Source organism: Stegodyphus dumicola, chromosome X1 (assembly GCF_044657685.1).
Source record: "Stegodyphus dumicola isolate Sdum_Otavi_A_Nest chromosome X1, ASM4465768v1".
NCBI lineage: Eukaryota > Metazoa > Arthropoda > Arachnida > Araneae > Eresidae > Stegodyphus > Stegodyphus dumicola.
In genome coordinates, this window is record NC_140780.1 from 67,686,369 (window position 1) to 67,703,323 (window position 16,955).

Genomic DNA, 16,955 nt, shown 5'->3' on the forward strand with positions numbered 1-16,955 from the left:
ATAATTTTAAATTGCACATTGAATTATTTGCTAAGCAAACCTCTGATATACTAATTTATTTGAAACTTGCAAGACACATAGCATATTATAGACAAAATTTAGTGCATTTTTATACCATTTTCTTTTAAAGACAAATTACTGATTGGAAGAAAAATGAAATGATAAGTAATAGTTTGTATGCAGATAATTTGGGTTTTTTTTCATAAATATTAGAAAAATATAAAGCAATTTTAAATTATGAGGGAAAAGTCAGAAATTCCTTTTTTGAGTTAGTATGGCTGATTTTTAACTTTTTAAATGCTGCTGTGAAACCTACAAGGAAGTATAATTCATTAAGGTGGTCTACTACAGCAGCATTACAATACTAAAAATTTTTTTACACGCAGAATCGCTAATTAAGAAACTATGTTGCGTGCAATTTGGCAGAAATATAAAGCAATAGGTCAGTTTTCGAATCACAATGTTAGAATCAGGTTTGAAATGAAATTTACTTAAATATTATATTTTAAAAAAATTAGTTTGAAATACGTAATTTTAATGTGTAGTTTGGAAAGCCATCAATAGATGGCGCTACGAGTTAAAATTTAACATTGTAATCTTATTTCTGCAAAAATTCACGAAGTAATTGATTTTGATATCAGTTATAAATCATATTTTTTTCTAAATAATATTTAGAAGCGTTTCATATATTCCTTTATACACAGTTTTCACTAAACATTGTCAGCTGTCAGCAGAATGACGTTTACGGCAACCCTATTGCATTGCTATTCCGCACTCGTTTTGTTTACATTTATTTGTACTGTGGTCAGTTTGCAAAAAATATGCGAAAATATCAAGGACGACCGAAAAAACATCCTGGTTTTAATAAAAGATCCAGAATTCAGCGTAAACGTCGAGCTCAAGAAAAAAATATGAAATTAAATTCCCGAGATGTGGAAGATTCCGAACAAGCGGATGTTTTCGAAAGGTGAGAAATAATTTATTCTTTATATCGACTACCCCGTGTTTTATGATTTCGTAGTAAGTTAATTCCGAAGTAAAATATGCGTATTTTTTTTATTGAAGGTCAGAAATTATTGATACAACTGCATCTGTGTCAAATCATTGCCCGGATGATTTTTTTACAAAGTAAGTTTTTTTTTTTTTTTTTTTGTATATGTGTGTATGAGGGGATGCTAATAATTGTTCAATTCTGTTATAAGAATTTATTCCTTATTTCACACTAAATTGTTGGGAAATATTGAAAGGGTAAATTCCAATTCACAAGGAATTGCTGAAATAATTGAATCTTTTCAAAAGTATGAGCATGTTCTTGCGATCTAAATTGAATTCACCATCATTACATGTATTATTGGAAATTTTATAGTCATATGTTTGCTACGAAATGCTTTGTCAGTTACCTATGGTATATTTTAACAGGTGTATGCACATTTATTCATGTGCTCGCTGTTCAACTTGCTTTTTTTTATTATGTCATTTACTTGGATGTTAAAACTTTCTTTTAGCGTTGGAACATTTTATGATCATTTAGTAAAATTTATATATAAATATATATTATTGCTTGTTTATTTATGGTTCTGTGTATTTGTCATGTATGCATGTTGTGAAGTGTAGTTTTTGAAAAATATGTCACAAATGTTAAATTCCACCAAAAGCTGAATTGAATTGATATTGGGATGCAGGTAATTAGAAAATATCTGCTGTGTATTTTGAGCGTAAACCAAACTAGTGCCAAGAATGGGACCAATACGCTCAGGCTTGCTTAGCCTTTTTGCCATTGTCCAAATTGAATTATCTCCAGTATAAAGGGAGTGAATGCTTTCTCTGTATAACATTAAAATATCCGTCTGATCAAAAATCTACCAATAAGAAACTTTTCATATGTTATGTGACAGACTTTCTGCAAACAGAAGTCCTCAGCTCTGTTCTTGTACATGTTTTTTAATTGTGGTTCAGATGTGTACTTCTCAAAGGAATTCTTCTCATAGGAAGATTATCTGAACATTTAAAAACTATATTCTGCTTTTAGGGGCCTAATATTTTATGCCTCTAAAATTAATATTGAAATTTCTAAAATGTTGAAAAATATGTCATCTGGATTCTGTACAAAAAATATAATCCCCTTTTTCATTTCTGCATTTGCAATTCCTGCATTTTCTTTATTCCTACATTTTTTAATTGGAAGGAATTTCATTCGCAGAGCCCTCTAATTTATTCTTACAAATCATGTAGTAATGTACCATTTTAGATAGATATAAATAACACATTTTGTAATTTTTCTAAACTGTGGTTATACAGCATGATATAATAGCTACACAGGGTATGGCGAAACAGTATACAGCAATATCTGTCGCACTGTCTGAGATGGGTGGTAGTCATACATAGCTTAATGCTTAAATTTGTTATGTGTTATTTATTTATTCATGTTTTTTTTTTTTTTTTTTTTTTTTTTTTTTTTTTTTTTTTTTAATTATGTTATAGCAGTTTATTTCTTTCATTCTTAGGTCCGGAAGTGAAAAATTTGACTTTTCTATGCCAGAAGTTACAGCTAATGTTCCTAAGACAAACCAGGCTTTCCTGAGGTAAGTTGGTTTATTTTTAAAATAGATATTAGCTGTGCATGATATTACAGTTACTTAATTATGGTTAACTAATTATGTATTAATTTAGAAGTCAAGCAACCAAAATCAGCGTTATATTTTCAAATAGTGAATATTTCAAAATATGATGCTGATTTTTGTTGCTTGACTCTCAAATTAATACTTGGTCGGTGTGTTATTGTATCTTAATTAAACTAATTATGGTTCTTTTCTTCTCAGTTCTGATCTGGACATTTCAGTTATTGACTCTGACGTAGAAGGTAGAAATACAAGCTCTCTTTTGGGGTAAATACGTATTTCTCTATGCCAAAATTAAAATGTCATCATTTATGTTTTTCTTTTATGGTGTTACATTATGTTGTTTACATACTGATAGCTATTAAAACTGTTAAATATAATATTGTAGCTATCAAAAAGAGGGGGATGAATTTGATTTGTACCAAATTTGGACGTTTTGCATGAAAGAACTTGAAAATAAAAGATTTTTTTAAAAATATATTCATTGAAATCAGTGAAATTTTCAATCAAGAAATAAGAAACAAAAAATTCTTAAATTTATGTCAAATTTTATTGTGTTAAATTTTGAAGTAATTAAATTATTCATTATATATAATTGAATCTCTGAATAAAATCCCACCCAAGTATCTATATCAAATAGTGAAATCAACGTTAAGTACGGCACTAGCGCGCAGCCTGTTTTGTTTCGTTGCTCTCTCGGGGTTTCGACATAGACGACTACGCGTGACGTCACAATCCAGTGTCCCGGCTTCCTTCTATAAGGAGGTGTTGGTTTAGGTCGGAAGCCGAATTGTTCCGGGATTAGTAAATTTTGATCCCGACAGAATTCATTCAGGCGATTAAGTAAGACAAATTCATAGATCTTAGAGAGAGAAGATAACAGACTTATGGGTCTGTAATTGACGGGCAAGTTTAAATTTTGTCCCGGTTTTGGAATGTTGACGACTGCTGCAATTTTCCAGCAGTCGGGGAAATAGCTTCTCCTGAGCATTAAATTTATCAGTACCGTGATCCATACGATAAACATAGGGGGGAAATTTTTGATCATGCGATTCGAAATAGAATCCATGCCAGGTGCCTTGTCAGGTTTCAATTTATCTATGAAAACCATGACTTCAGTAGGGTCCGTTGGCCTGAGTTCAGTTGTGATAGGTTGTGTTAAAAAATCTTTAACCCGTGCTTGTATGCACCCCTGTGTAACCGGGCGGTTACAGTAGGAGTCTTGGTTTGGTGTGAATTGAGTTGCAAGGCTGTCAGCTATGACATTCGCCTTTTCTGAGTCAGTGTAGACCATCTGTGCGCCATCGGCCGTTTGAAGGGGCGGAATGTATGCTTTATGTTTGCGTAATCGGGCGGCTGCGCGCCAAATCTATTTGTCTTCAGTCGTTAGGGACTCAATGTATGTTTTCCACTCCGCTTGTTTTAATAAGCAGGTTTCGGTCCTTATCTCGTTCTGTATCTTGCGAAATTGGGCATGGATATTAGGATCTCGTGACCTTTGCCAAATTCTTCGCAAGTAATTTCGCTGCTTAATTTTGAATTTAGTCTCAGGTGGGAGCCTAGCACCTGGGTGTTTGCGTGGTTTTGAAGCCGCAGCTCTTGCTTCTTTCAGTAAAGACTCCAGACTTTTGATATGCCTGTCAAAGTCCGAATTGCTGGAAATTTTGATGGGAGGGAGTGAAGTTTTTTCCAAAATAAATCTAAAGTCGTCCCAATTTGTTGAGACTTGCTCCTCTAATTTTGAGTATCGATTTTGAATATCTAGGGTTATCAAAACGGGGTACTGATCAGAGTTCAATTCCTGAATCACTTTTATCTCATACCGAAAAAATATATTATAAAAGGCAGCCAGATCAAGAACTGCAGGGGACACTCTAGCAGGGTAAAAAGTCGGGAGGGTAGGAGCTATGATCTGTACATGGTTACTCTGGCACCATGAATTTAGACTAATACCATACCTGTTCCTATTAGAACAAAACCATGCGGTATGGCGTGAATTTAGATCACCAGCAATTATTAGGTGATTTGAAATATTCAAAAGTTTATCAAAATCACTGACAGGAAAAGCTGGCCTTCCACGTGCTCTAGACAGTGGAGGTAGATAAGCTGAAACTATTGTCAGCGGGGAGGAATTTTGAAGGAAAATTTTGATGATTGTTGCTTCCAAAAAATTTAAATCAGGGGACGGTATCATGTGGTGCTTTAACGAACGCTTCACATAGATACAAGTGCCACCACAGGGATTTCTGCCCTGTGACACCCTGCCAGTACAATAAATGTCATAATTCCCAATTTTGGGAGTACTCCCTGTGGTAAGGTGAGTCTCTTGGACTAAAAACACGTCAATATCGTGCTCTACTACAAAATCACGAACTTCGTCAATTTTCGATGTTAATACATTGGCATTCTACGTGCAAATGGTCAGTTCTCTGGTGGTGTTTGAACTGTTATTCATAAAATTGAATTTTAAGCCGTTATTAGAGGTTCATCACTGAAAAACAGAAGACATGGGTCTAAAAAAGCCTAATTAGGTTGAAAGCTCAACATAGCTTTCATAGATATAAAATGCCCTCATTAAAGCATCTGCTTGCCTGAGTTTAGGCATTGCTTTTTTGAAGGCAAGGAGCAGAATATGCTTGTCTACCGCTGGGTCGCGGGAGATTTCAATTAAGCATTTTAGTGTAGATGAGAAGACATCGTCGGAATCATTGCTACACTCTGCTGTGGCTGACACTGCTGGGGCTGCAGGGGCTTCTGCAGCCGGCAGTATGGGATTCGTGGATTTCAATCCGTGCTCGGTGGTGTTCTTCACCATCTGTGCATAAGATAGTGAACTGACGTTGCTGGGGGAGCAGGCATGGGACGTCTTGTCTCAGCAGTTGCTGGGGGCTTAGAAGAACCCTGCGGGGGCTGTCTGAGCAGCTGCCCTAGTCTTAGGCGCTGAATTTTTACCACGAGCCCGTTTGTTACCTGGGTAGCGGGGACAAGATTTATAAGAAGCAGGATGATCTCCACCGCAGTTGCAGCAAGTGGCAGGTACATCTAAGCCTTTGGTACACTCACGTGCCCAATGGGGTCCAGAGCATCTGACACAACGGATTGGAAGGGTGCAGAGTTCCGAAGAATGGAAAAAGCCCTGGCACCGAAAGCACTGAGTAGGGCCCTTGCGCCCGCGGTAATGCTCAATGCTGATCTCTGTGCCCCACATGTCAGTGACAGCAAACAGATGATCGAGGAAGGCGTGAGGGATGACTTGTAAATACACAAGTGGCATTGGGTGTCTGGAGCCAGGCTGAGTAAGCCGAACGATGCGATGCACTTTAAATCCCATCGCCTCAACCTCCTCTTTAATGTCCCCGACATCTGTTTCAACAGGGAGACCTCTGATGACAATTTTGACTGGCCGGTCCTGCTTGAGATCAAAAGTTTTGAACTGAATGCCGGTTTGCTTCATCCAGTGGGTGACCTCCCTGAACTCCAGCTCTGTTTGAACAAAAATTTTTAGATAGGGTCCAGTCAGGATGCTCCGTAAATTAGGGGCAATTTCTCTCATGAAAGACACTTGTGTCTTCCAGTTCTTGCTGCTTTTGAGATGTATTGCCGGAATCTCAGACTGCGGTGGGGGGGATACGTTCCGTGCCTGCTCGGAATTAACTCCCTCAGTAGTACTTGCAGTAGCTATTTCTGCGTCATTGGTTTGATCGCTGATTAAGGAATTTTTAATTTTTTCGTACTTGTTAGTACTCCTCTCCTTTTTAGGAGTAGCATTTTTTGAACTGGTTAGCAATTTAGAATTTGGAATAGTAGCATTTGTTTCTTTAGCGTTTTGCGCCAAATCATCTATTGTGAGATCCACAATAGGCGCCTTCCCTTGCTTTCCAGCCGCGGGGGTGATAAACCCGTCAGAGTCGATTGTGTGCGTCTTTCGCTTCCGCGATCACGTCGACTGGACCGGTTTCCCCCGCACCTCGTGCGTGGGAATAGATGCCTCTTGCTTGCGAGGATCTTCTGTGGATTGAGCGGCAGCCATCTTGGCTAAGCGCTCGCTCTCCAAAATATTAAGAAATTCTTCTCTGGTCGAGGGAAGGTGGCAAATGGGGACATCTAAGATATTGGCAATGTCGTTGATTTTATGAAAAAGGGTCTTACCCGCTTGGTCCAGTTGCTCAATCCAGCTAAGTCCAGGGGCGAAGGCGTTCTTTTCATAAAGTTCTTCTGGCGCTGGATTGCCTCGAACTGTTGCTTGACGTCATAAAATTGAATGATGAGTTGCATTCGTTCGTCATCTGGTGACGCAGATTGCACAGGGGGAGCCTGATCCCTAATATCACACATATTCGCATCAATAACATCATTATCGACATTAAAATTCCCCGAATTAAGCTGAGTTGGCGGGAGCTCGTCACACGAGCGACCGTCACTCTTGCCGTCCATCCTCGGAATCCCCCAAATCACGTAATTTGGGCACTGCCCCGTACAACCAATCATATGGAGCGATTACCAAGAGCTACCCAAACACGGTTAATGACAGGAAATTCCTCAAGAAATCTATAAATAAGAAATCTAGAATAACGATAAAGAAGACCAATCCTCCAAAAATAAACGAAAATCAGTAAACAGAGACATAGAAAAACAATCCTTTGAAGAATTCACCGGGTTCATTACTGAAATTTACCAAATTTACCAGCAATACAAGCAGGCTTCTAACCCCGACTCCAGGCTCAAGATTGCAATGGCTCGCACTAAAGATATTCATCCAGAACGAGCATGAATAATTACCGCAGTGGCTAATCGCACCGACAGTGCGAATAGCTAACAGGCTATTCACACCATCTACTTTCGCGCATGCGCACAAGCAGCCCAGGTACCAGCATTTTACCGCAGTGGCTAATCGCACCGACGGTGCGAATAGCTAAAAGCCTATTTACACCACCTACGTTCGCGCATACGCACAATCAGCAATAGAAAGGTTTGTTAGTTGTTCACCAGCAAGAGAATAATTTGCAAGTAATAATTATCAGTTACAAAGACGAAGTCAATCTATATACATGAAAATGTTCAGGAAATGATTAGATAAAATAGGGATTTAATGATGGTTCTGATTGCAAGCGAGGACAAGTAATTAGTTAAAATCTTTAGTGTATTGACAAAAAGGCTACAGAAATTACTTAAATTCTTTTATTTAACAGAGGAATTTTTATGCAAACTTAGACCTGTTCTTATAGTATAGGACTGTCAGAATTTATTATTCAGTAAGAAAACTTACTGAAAATGATAATATTCTTATATATTCAGCACTTCTTCAGTATCCAGGCAGGTTTATAGGTTTAAATGCCATATTTCAAAATTAAAGTTATTTATGAAATAAAGATTTACAAAATCTGATAAATCATTTGTGTGTGCAATTTTTTAAATCTAAATCTCTTACATTAAATTATAACTGTCTTTTAAATTACATCCCATTATTTATTTCAATTTAATTGATTAATGTGTTTGTACTAATATTTCAAAGTTCTTTGAAGTACTTTTTGTGTCCTGAAAATGCCAAGGAATTCCATAAAAAAAAATAAGCAGGCATACAGAATAATTCATTTAATATTTCATATAATCGCTTTTAACTTATTTCATGTCTAAATTTTCTACACAGAAATCCGCTGTCTAATTTTTAGTATCTTTTATCGGACGAAATTTTTCAAAGAGGAATGAATTAAAGGCATGATTGAGCAAAACACATCTGTAAAGCTAAATGTATTCTAAGAAGTATAAAAAATGTCAGCACGATTTCCCCCCCCCTTTAAATCAGTCATTTAAACTATTCAAACCGTTCAGGAAAAGGATAAACATTGCGAACATAAAAATCTGCCTTTTTTATATGTACTTTAATAAAAGGAAATGCGTTCCTTCTTTTTATAAGAAAAGGAACCCATTTTCCATTCTAAACTTTTGAAAGTCGCCAACGCTTAAAAAATGATAAACTACGCCAAGGTAGAAACCCGCCTTTTACAACTCAATGCGCATGCGTGCTTAATGTTGGTGCGAATAGCATCGGCCAATAATTACGCCCATACGGCTAATCTAAATACCATGCAACATATTAATTATGCCAAGTTTATAGTAATGGTATTAAAAATCAAAAAATTGAAATTCAAAACTACATCAACCAGCACAGTCTGGATGTAATTTTATGAAGTGAAACCCACCTCAAATCAAATGACAAATTTAAAATTCCCAACTACAACATCTATAGATCTGACCATCTTCATAATCGTAGTGGCGGTACAGCTATTCTCATGAAAAAATGTCTGAACAGTACCATCTTTCCCCTTCCCCTTATGAGCTTTGAAGCAAGTGTATCTATTTTGAACAGTGATAATAAAGAATATCTCATCATTGCTGTTTATAAGCCACTCAACAATAGCCTCAACACTCAAGATCTTGACTATATTCTCAAGTTATCCAACTATTATTGCGGGGGACCTAAATTGTAAGGACGCTAACTGGAACTCCAGGCGAAATAATCCAGACGGAATTATTCTTAATAATTACATCATCAACAACCCTGATATCAACATTTATGGTCCAGATGAACCTACGCATCTTCATCAAATCTCAAATACTTCTGATGTATTAGACATCTTAATTACCTTCAATGTTCCTCAAATACCTTTTCTCCAAGTGGATAATGAACTTTCTTCAGATCACCTACCAGTACGCTTCACTTTGTATGGCTTAAAGCATGGTCTTCCGCCTATAAAGTGCCGCATTAATTGGGAAAACTATGCTTAACACCTTGAAGAAAACATATCTGCTACCACTAAAATGACTAATAAAAGCGAAATTCATGATGCCACAGTCTATCTTAGCAGTAAAATCAACGAAGCCATCAACCACGCCAAATTTATTCCAAAACAGACTAATTATACGGTCCCACAGAATATTAGACAGAAAATTACAGAGAAAAATAGACTAACAAAAATTTATCAACGTTCTCACTCCACCCAAGACAAAAGAAGATTTAATGCTGCCAATCAGAACCTCAGAAAACTTATCCAAGAGTACAGAAACAATTGCTGGGATAACTTCATTGAAAGTCTTTCGCACACCGACCATTCTGTGTGGAAAGTTGCTAAAGCTCTAGATATGATATTTTCTACTACTTTTCCTTATCTTTTTATCCGTGATTAAATTCGCATGTAGGTATGGCGGATAAAAACCGGTATTTTGATTTGTGATCTGACTTCGTCCATCCAAAAATGGAGTTGCTTAGCTTTTGCGAAATGTTTGATTTTGTTCAAGGAGGCGTAAATTCTCGCTATATTACTGAAGCAGAGAGAATTTTAAAAAGCGCATCATTTGGTAAAGCACGGAATTTTACTTGAAAAACCCAGTGTACAAATTTTGACTTCCTATTGAAGGGTAAGTTCTATAGTGTAATGATCGCATGAAATCGACGGACATTTCATTGTTGGAAAAGGAAAAATAATTTTTTTTTTTTTTTTAATTTCTTGTTCATGTAAAGGAGGAATTGCTGGCTGTTGTAAGCATTGTGTCGCTGTTTTGATTTTAACGTTCACTGAATGTAAGCAAATGATTTCATATGTATTTAACTTGGGATGTCCAGAAATTCTTTGCTGTCAAAAGTGTGTTTTTTTTCCATAAAATTTATTTTGAATCATTATATACTAAAAATATATTGATCTATATATGCGTTTATTGTATTTATACATACATAATAGCACACATAATACATAGCATTATATGTTATACATTATATTATAATTTATACATAATATATAGCTATTTAGCTTAATTTCTAAAATTAGAAGTACCGGAGCCCTATGGAAGACCGTCAGCAAATAGGGAACAAGAGTAAATAAATAAAACGAATTTTAAACTAATTAATAATTTTAAAATTCAATAGTCAATTATTATCAAATTAATTAATATCTACTTAATTATTGTTTATTAAATGCTATTTAATCAATAATTATATATAATTAATTACAATTTAATTGATAGCTATTAGATAATTAGTTAATTATTTATTGAAAGATTTAATAATTAAAGATTAAAGTAATTAAATATTTAAAATTAAATTAAATGTAAACAGATAAATTTCAATTTAATAAGCGATTTTTAATATAAATTTATTGCTAAAAATAAAATTTTCAAGATAGAATTCCTACTGAAATTGTTATTCAATTACATAAAGGCTGCAATTACAATATTCAATTACAAGTGCAGCATCCTTCTTGTTTAGAGCTCTGGTGCACTCCGGCTGGAATTATGATTTTTTACAAAAACTAAGAAGCATCGGAGCCGGGATCCGGGGAGCTACGGCCCAATTTAAGCTCTGATCGTAGGGTGAAAAAACTTCTTTTATCATCACAAAAATTAAATATTATTAAAATAATATAAAGTAATAATTAAAATTTATAAAGTATAGCTGATGAAAATTCAGATAATGCTGAAAACAGGGCAAAAGAGAATGATGGTGTTAGCGTATGAGAGGGTGGAAACAAAAAATGAGGGAAATCTTGGTGAGAGAGAATGTTTTCTTTGACCGCGGCTCTTTGTTGATATAATTATAGCCATTAAACGGATGTGTGTCACGGGTAAAATGAGTCCTCAATCTGAATCCTAAGGATGAATGTAAAGTTACTGGTTACACTTTTCGCTCCCCGTATTTGGTTACATTTGTGGATACTGTGACAAGACGATGTATAGAAGCAATGAGCCATTTATTGCAGTATTTCACTCTTATTGTACTCATTGTCACTTTACGCACATTTAAGAACACAAATTTTCCTTCCTGCGAGCATAACTAACTCTAACCATCGATAACAATACACTAGATACGATAGCATGGCGAGAAATTTACGCGTTCCTACCCAAGTCCCCCAAATTTATTGCCATTCCTAAAGGGAAAGGTTTCCGAATATCAGTGAGGGGACTTTACTTGAACGTCTCATGTTCTCATTAGTTCGCATTTCTAGGGAAATTGAGTATTGCAAGATCTGCTTATTGTTAAACTAAAACGTTAGGAATTCTACTTTTTTCCCCTTGAAATTGTAGTTCAGTTTTGTAAAATGAAGTACCGGACCTCATCTTAGGGCTCCGGTGCGCTCCAGCTAGAATTGTAATTTATTTTAAAAATTGAGAAGTACCGGAGCTGGGCTCTGATGCAATTTAAGCACTGGCTATTATATACATAATAGCACTACTTATCAGATGCAATTTTGAGAATATCAACAAGCAAAGCACTTAAAAATGAAAAAAAGACACTTGTAAAAGAAATATTAGTGTTCTATATGTATTATAGAAAATACATGAAATGAATAATACCATTACCAAACACTTCAAAAAAAAAAAAAAAAAAAGCAGATTAAGTATTTTCTACCTCAGTACTCAGTACTATAAAGCAATCCTGCCATATAACGTGTAGTTAATTTTTGATTACATAATATTACAAGCGTTTTCTTTAGATTTGTCCTACGAGTGGTTAAAACTGATAGTTCAATCTCAGCTCAAATCCAGGTGAACAAGCAGTGCAGTTTTTTTTTTTTTTTTTTTTTCAATACAAGCGAGTTTTCCCTATAAAGTTCTTCATAAAGCATTCTTCTTCAGGCTGATAACCAATGTGCTTAGTCATATTCAAAGACCCTAATCTAACCTTACCTTTCCTTTAGATTCCATATTCACATGTTATATCTTTATCTGTTAAGATTTGTTCATAACAGGATCACCAAGCTTCTACCAATCCAGCAGGGGCATACTCAAAACGTCAAATCCATGTGATTGATAACAAAATCGATGTTTTCACCTTGCAAACCTTTATAAATGTTCCAAATTTTCTTAAGGATTCTTAATAACCTTATTATTTAGAAATGCGTTTATTGTTGTTTTTATATTAACAAAAGCATTTAAATATAAAATATCAATTTTAAAAATAACTGAAGTTTTCTTTTAACCAGATTTGCTTTTCTAATGCTGTTTTTAATTAGTAACATTATGTCTGAACAAAAAATTTAAGAATAAGTCTATTAAAAAGGTCTGTGTGATAAGTCTATTAATGAATAACATTGTATGAACTTCATCATCTTTGAATATGAAACACTGAACTAACTCTTTAGAAACATCCTAAATGAAAACACCGAGTCCATTTCAATCTAATACAAGAATAAATTATACATATCAAAATTCACAGTAAGAGCTTCTCCGTATTATATTACACAAAGATTAGAAACGAAGTCTCCACTTACAAAATCTTACACTGACATAATGGTCTTGTACTGAAACAGAATTGTAGCAACATAGATGATATAAATTACATTATGCCAAAGAATTATTTAAATTTCCTGAATAAATTATAGCATTTAGAGTAAAGAAAGACACACACACAAAAAAAAAAAAATTTCAGATTTGTTGTAAAATTGGTGCCATGTCTTTATGCTATAATAACTTTACACATTATCTACACATATGTTTTCCTGTCAGTCAAGAAGATTGATGGAAATATTGTTCTTACAAAAATTATTCTGACATATATTTGGAGAAACATATATTTCTTTTTGAGTTACATGATCAACAGAAACTATACAGCTATAGCGTATAAAAAACTTTGAAAAATTATATATTGAAACTTGTTGAAATTTGGGGAAATTTATTTGGTTCGATAATCAGGAGGTTAAAGTGGTTTATTAAAAATTTCTCAGTGCTATAAGAAACCAACGAGAATTTATGAGTATGTTTCGATATCATGTTTATCCATTATTGGGGCTAACATACATTGTTATCAGTTTATGTTTGCCCAAAATGGTCGAAGGTTGAGTAAAAATATTAGGAGTTTGAAGATAATCATCAATATACCTTAATATCTTTGCAACAGAAATATAATACAAAAAAAAAAAAAAAAAAAAAAAAAAAATTATCAAATGATTTTTAGTATGCCATAACAGTTTCATGGGAAAATATAACACACCTCTTAGATAAACAACTACAATCATTATATACAACAGCCATTTCATTTTAAAAAAAAAGGCATAAATTACATTAATCAGATAAAATTTGTTGTAAGAGCTTCATTATCTGGTTAAAATTCTTAAGCAAACAAGAAACCATTTCAAGTACCATAACATAATTTTCATAAGAGAATTCCATCCATCACAAAATATTAAAAGCACTTTGGTAGAAATTTGATCATTTAAAAAGTACAATTTCATATAATGCATATTTTTTATTCTTTATTCTTACGGAAAACATTGTATATTGAAAGAAAGACGACGCTTTCTTTCTTATAAGTACATAGACTCCAGAATTCTAATAATTATAATAAAAAAGGCATTTGCCAGCAAAATAACGGTTAACTATAAAATCATAACCATTTGTATAATATAACCATTTGTATGCACTGTCTTTGGTCGCACGTGTACCAGGAATGCATAAAAAAAAAAAACCTAACACTTTTATAAAATGCTGAAACTAGGGGTTGGATAATCAGAAAATACTTAAATATTTAGTATTTGAATGAGGTTGATTGTGTATGCTTTATATAGCTTTGTCCAAAAACAATGTACTATTCGTATATAACACAGAATAAAGTATACTAAATTACTGTTGACAATTTCAGTTTCTTGGTGCATATTTCATAGCTGATTATACACATGTAATATTAATGTGTGCCAGTTTTCAATCGAAAGCACTACACAAGGGCATCATCTACACCCTTAGGTATAGATGAGCCTGAGCAAGCTTTACTGTAATCAAATAAACCACAACCATTTTACCTTAGACTATTCATTTAACAACTGCAGCAAAATTTGGTACACTTCTGTTATCAGGACCGAATTCAGAAATGTATGTATGAATGCGTTCACATATGCACGTATGCATGTATGTTTGTATATAAACACACATATAAAAGTGCATACACACATACATACATTTCTGAATCCAGTCCCTATAACAGAAGAGTACATAGATTTTTCTATATAATAAAACATAAAATTTATGTGTGTATTTTTTTATAAGGAACAATATTTCTGACATGAATCAGCTGTCATCAACTAATGTCAAGAGCAAGTGAAAAACAAAAGAATAATTGTATAGAATTAAGATGTAATATATATTAAAAAAAATTTCTTTAGTGTAACTGTTCTTTTATTCATAGAATTTTATACTTGTATTTTCTTTTATTCAATCATTAACAGATAGAAATGAATAGTGATTGGCTAAATATGGATATGTTCTTGTGTGTTTCATGCAGTTCTACTTCTGGTACTTACTCTGCGACATACTGAATTTAATTTTTATTTGGAAAGTGATTAAATTAATTGTGATGGTGTGTGCTGAGAAATGGAATTTTGTGAAGAATATTTAAACTTGCCAATAAAAATAGGAATAGTTTTAAAGTTTCTGTCAACATTTTTTATATTGTTATCAAATGTGACTTTAAAAAATTCTTTTTTTTTATAGTAAAATGTGAATTGCATTAAAAGGGTATGATTTTATTTTAATTCCTTTATGAAAATAATTAACCTAAAAGACACACAGATCTCATTAACATATGAAAAACATAATAGTTCTATAAGCAATTCAAATTATATATTGTGATATACAGTAAGACCCCGCTTAACGCAGGGGATACATTCCATCAAAATAGAGCGTAATGCGAAACAGCGCTAAACGAGGCTATCTTTACATGTAAATATTGGGGTTAGGGGAAGATGGCTAGGAAATTGGTTAGGTATTAAATTTAAAAAGTATGTTATTTTAATAAAAATAAAACCAAACATTTATTTCTTAAAGCCCAAATTAATACCACATTATTATTTCTTGCAAAAATAAAAACAAAATATAAATAACAAAACGAATATTCTTAAAAAAAACAAATAAAATTCTAAGTCAGTCATATTTAGTTAGCCTTCCGCGTTTTCAGTGTTCTGCCTTTTTGTGACAAAAGCATCTAATGTTGTTTGCCTTTTTCTTTTGCATTGTTCTCTTAAAAGTTCTTCATAAACGGATAGAGCATCTCTAACACCACGCCTTACTTTTGAGCTCCTGTCAAAATTCGGATCATTTTCAATGAATTGATCCATTATTTCAGTTATGATAGACAAACTCCTTTTTACAAACGCCATCGAAAGTTCATTTTGCTTTTCTTCTGAATCACTGCTGTCAACATTTTTGTTTTCTTCTTGTTCAGTTAATTCCTTGAGCTCATCATTAGAAAGACTAGCCGCTGCTTCTTGAATTATTTCTTCGACATCTTCCACATTTACCCCTTCAAAATATGTCTGTACAATACCGCACCAAACAAGAAATACAAGTACACTCTTTCGGATATGTATTTGAAACCTATCGCTGCATAATATTTCCGGGAATCCCCGTATGCTGCGAGCGATTTCGTGGAATCCCCGGGTTGAAATAAAAGAGCACTAAACCGAAACAGCGTTAAGCGGGGTCTTACTGTATTCTAAAAGCAAAATTATATAATATATAATGATATAAATTAAATACATATAATAAATATATAAAACTCTATAATGAATAATGATCATAACTGTATAATAAATGCGAACACACATTATATCACTGTGCTGTGAATGGAAGAATATTTAATTAGAAATTTACCTTTTATATATATTTGATAACATGGAACAGTAAAACATAAAGATCACAAGAAGTTATGAAAATAGGTTATGCAACTTAAGAAACAACAAGTTCTATGAAATGCACTTTAAGTTACTGCAATATCATGAGACACCATAAATAACCTTAAGACGCGATAACTTAAGACAATATCATAAGACATACTACCAAGATAAGTATAATTTGTTCCTTCTTTTACATCGATAAGTTTTCTTTAAAAATTTAACCAGTGAATGCCAAAACAAATTTATTATCGGTGCCTTTGATGCAAGGTCACACAAAGATAAACTCGATTTAGCAAATTTCTGAAACATTAAAGTCAAAAGTGTTAAATTACAACTGTTAAGAAAACAATTGTCTGGCAAATTTTAATTCTTATATGAAAACTGAATTAAATTTCGAATAAGTGACTGGGCTTGTACAGTATTTTAGAAGATATTTCATGTTCATACACTGAAAATAAATTGCACTTTAATGAAAGAGCTGGAAATACAGTCTGCATGATGCATAAAATATGATCAAATCTATTTGTTAAATACTTAATGCTTACTTTCAGGAATGTAGCTAGAGGGTAACAGTTTTTATATATTATTCTGAGAAATAACTTAAGATTGATTTGCAACACTTGGTATAAATAAAGATATTTTTCACCAAAGAATTAATATTATTTTCAGACTTTTTACTGTC

The 16,955-nt window shown here is 33.5% G+C and overlaps 1 protein-coding gene and 2 long non-coding RNA genes across 7 annotated transcripts in view; 2 read left to right on the top strand and 1 right to left on the bottom strand.

The window, feature by feature from the left end:
• LOC146993172 (uncharacterized) overlaps positions 1-16,955 on the bottom strand; it is an 880,419-nt gene that overhangs the window by 275,608 nt on the left and 587,856 nt on the right. The gene's annotated exons all lie outside the window — the stretch shown is intronic.
• The window catches only part of LOC146993174 (uncharacterized), a 382,674-nt gene that overhangs the window by 195,401 nt on the left and 170,318 nt on the right, over positions 1-16,955 (top strand). The window lies entirely within an intron of this gene.
• Positions 203-15,006, top strand: LOC146993177 (uncharacterized). Of its 3 annotated transcripts, none has more exons than XM_085807054.1 (5): positions 221-967; positions 1,066-1,128; positions 2,505-2,582; positions 2,820-2,885; positions 14,649-14,785. In XM_085807054.1, exons 1-5 carry the CDS (start codon positions 822-824, stop codon positions 14,701-14,703), a joined length of 408 nt encoding a protein of 135 aa, XP_085663180.1. In that variant the 5' UTR covers positions 221-821; the 3' UTR covers positions 14,704-14,785. The 3 variants fall into 3 exon arrangements, with proteins under 3 accessions (XP_085663182.1, XP_085663180.1, XP_085663181.1); XM_085807055.1 differs by lacking the exon at positions 14,649-14,785 and adding an exon at positions 14,828-15,006 and having other exon boundaries at positions 223-967; XM_085807056.1 differs by lacking the exon at positions 1,066-1,128 and having other exon boundaries at positions 203-967; positions 14,649-14,803.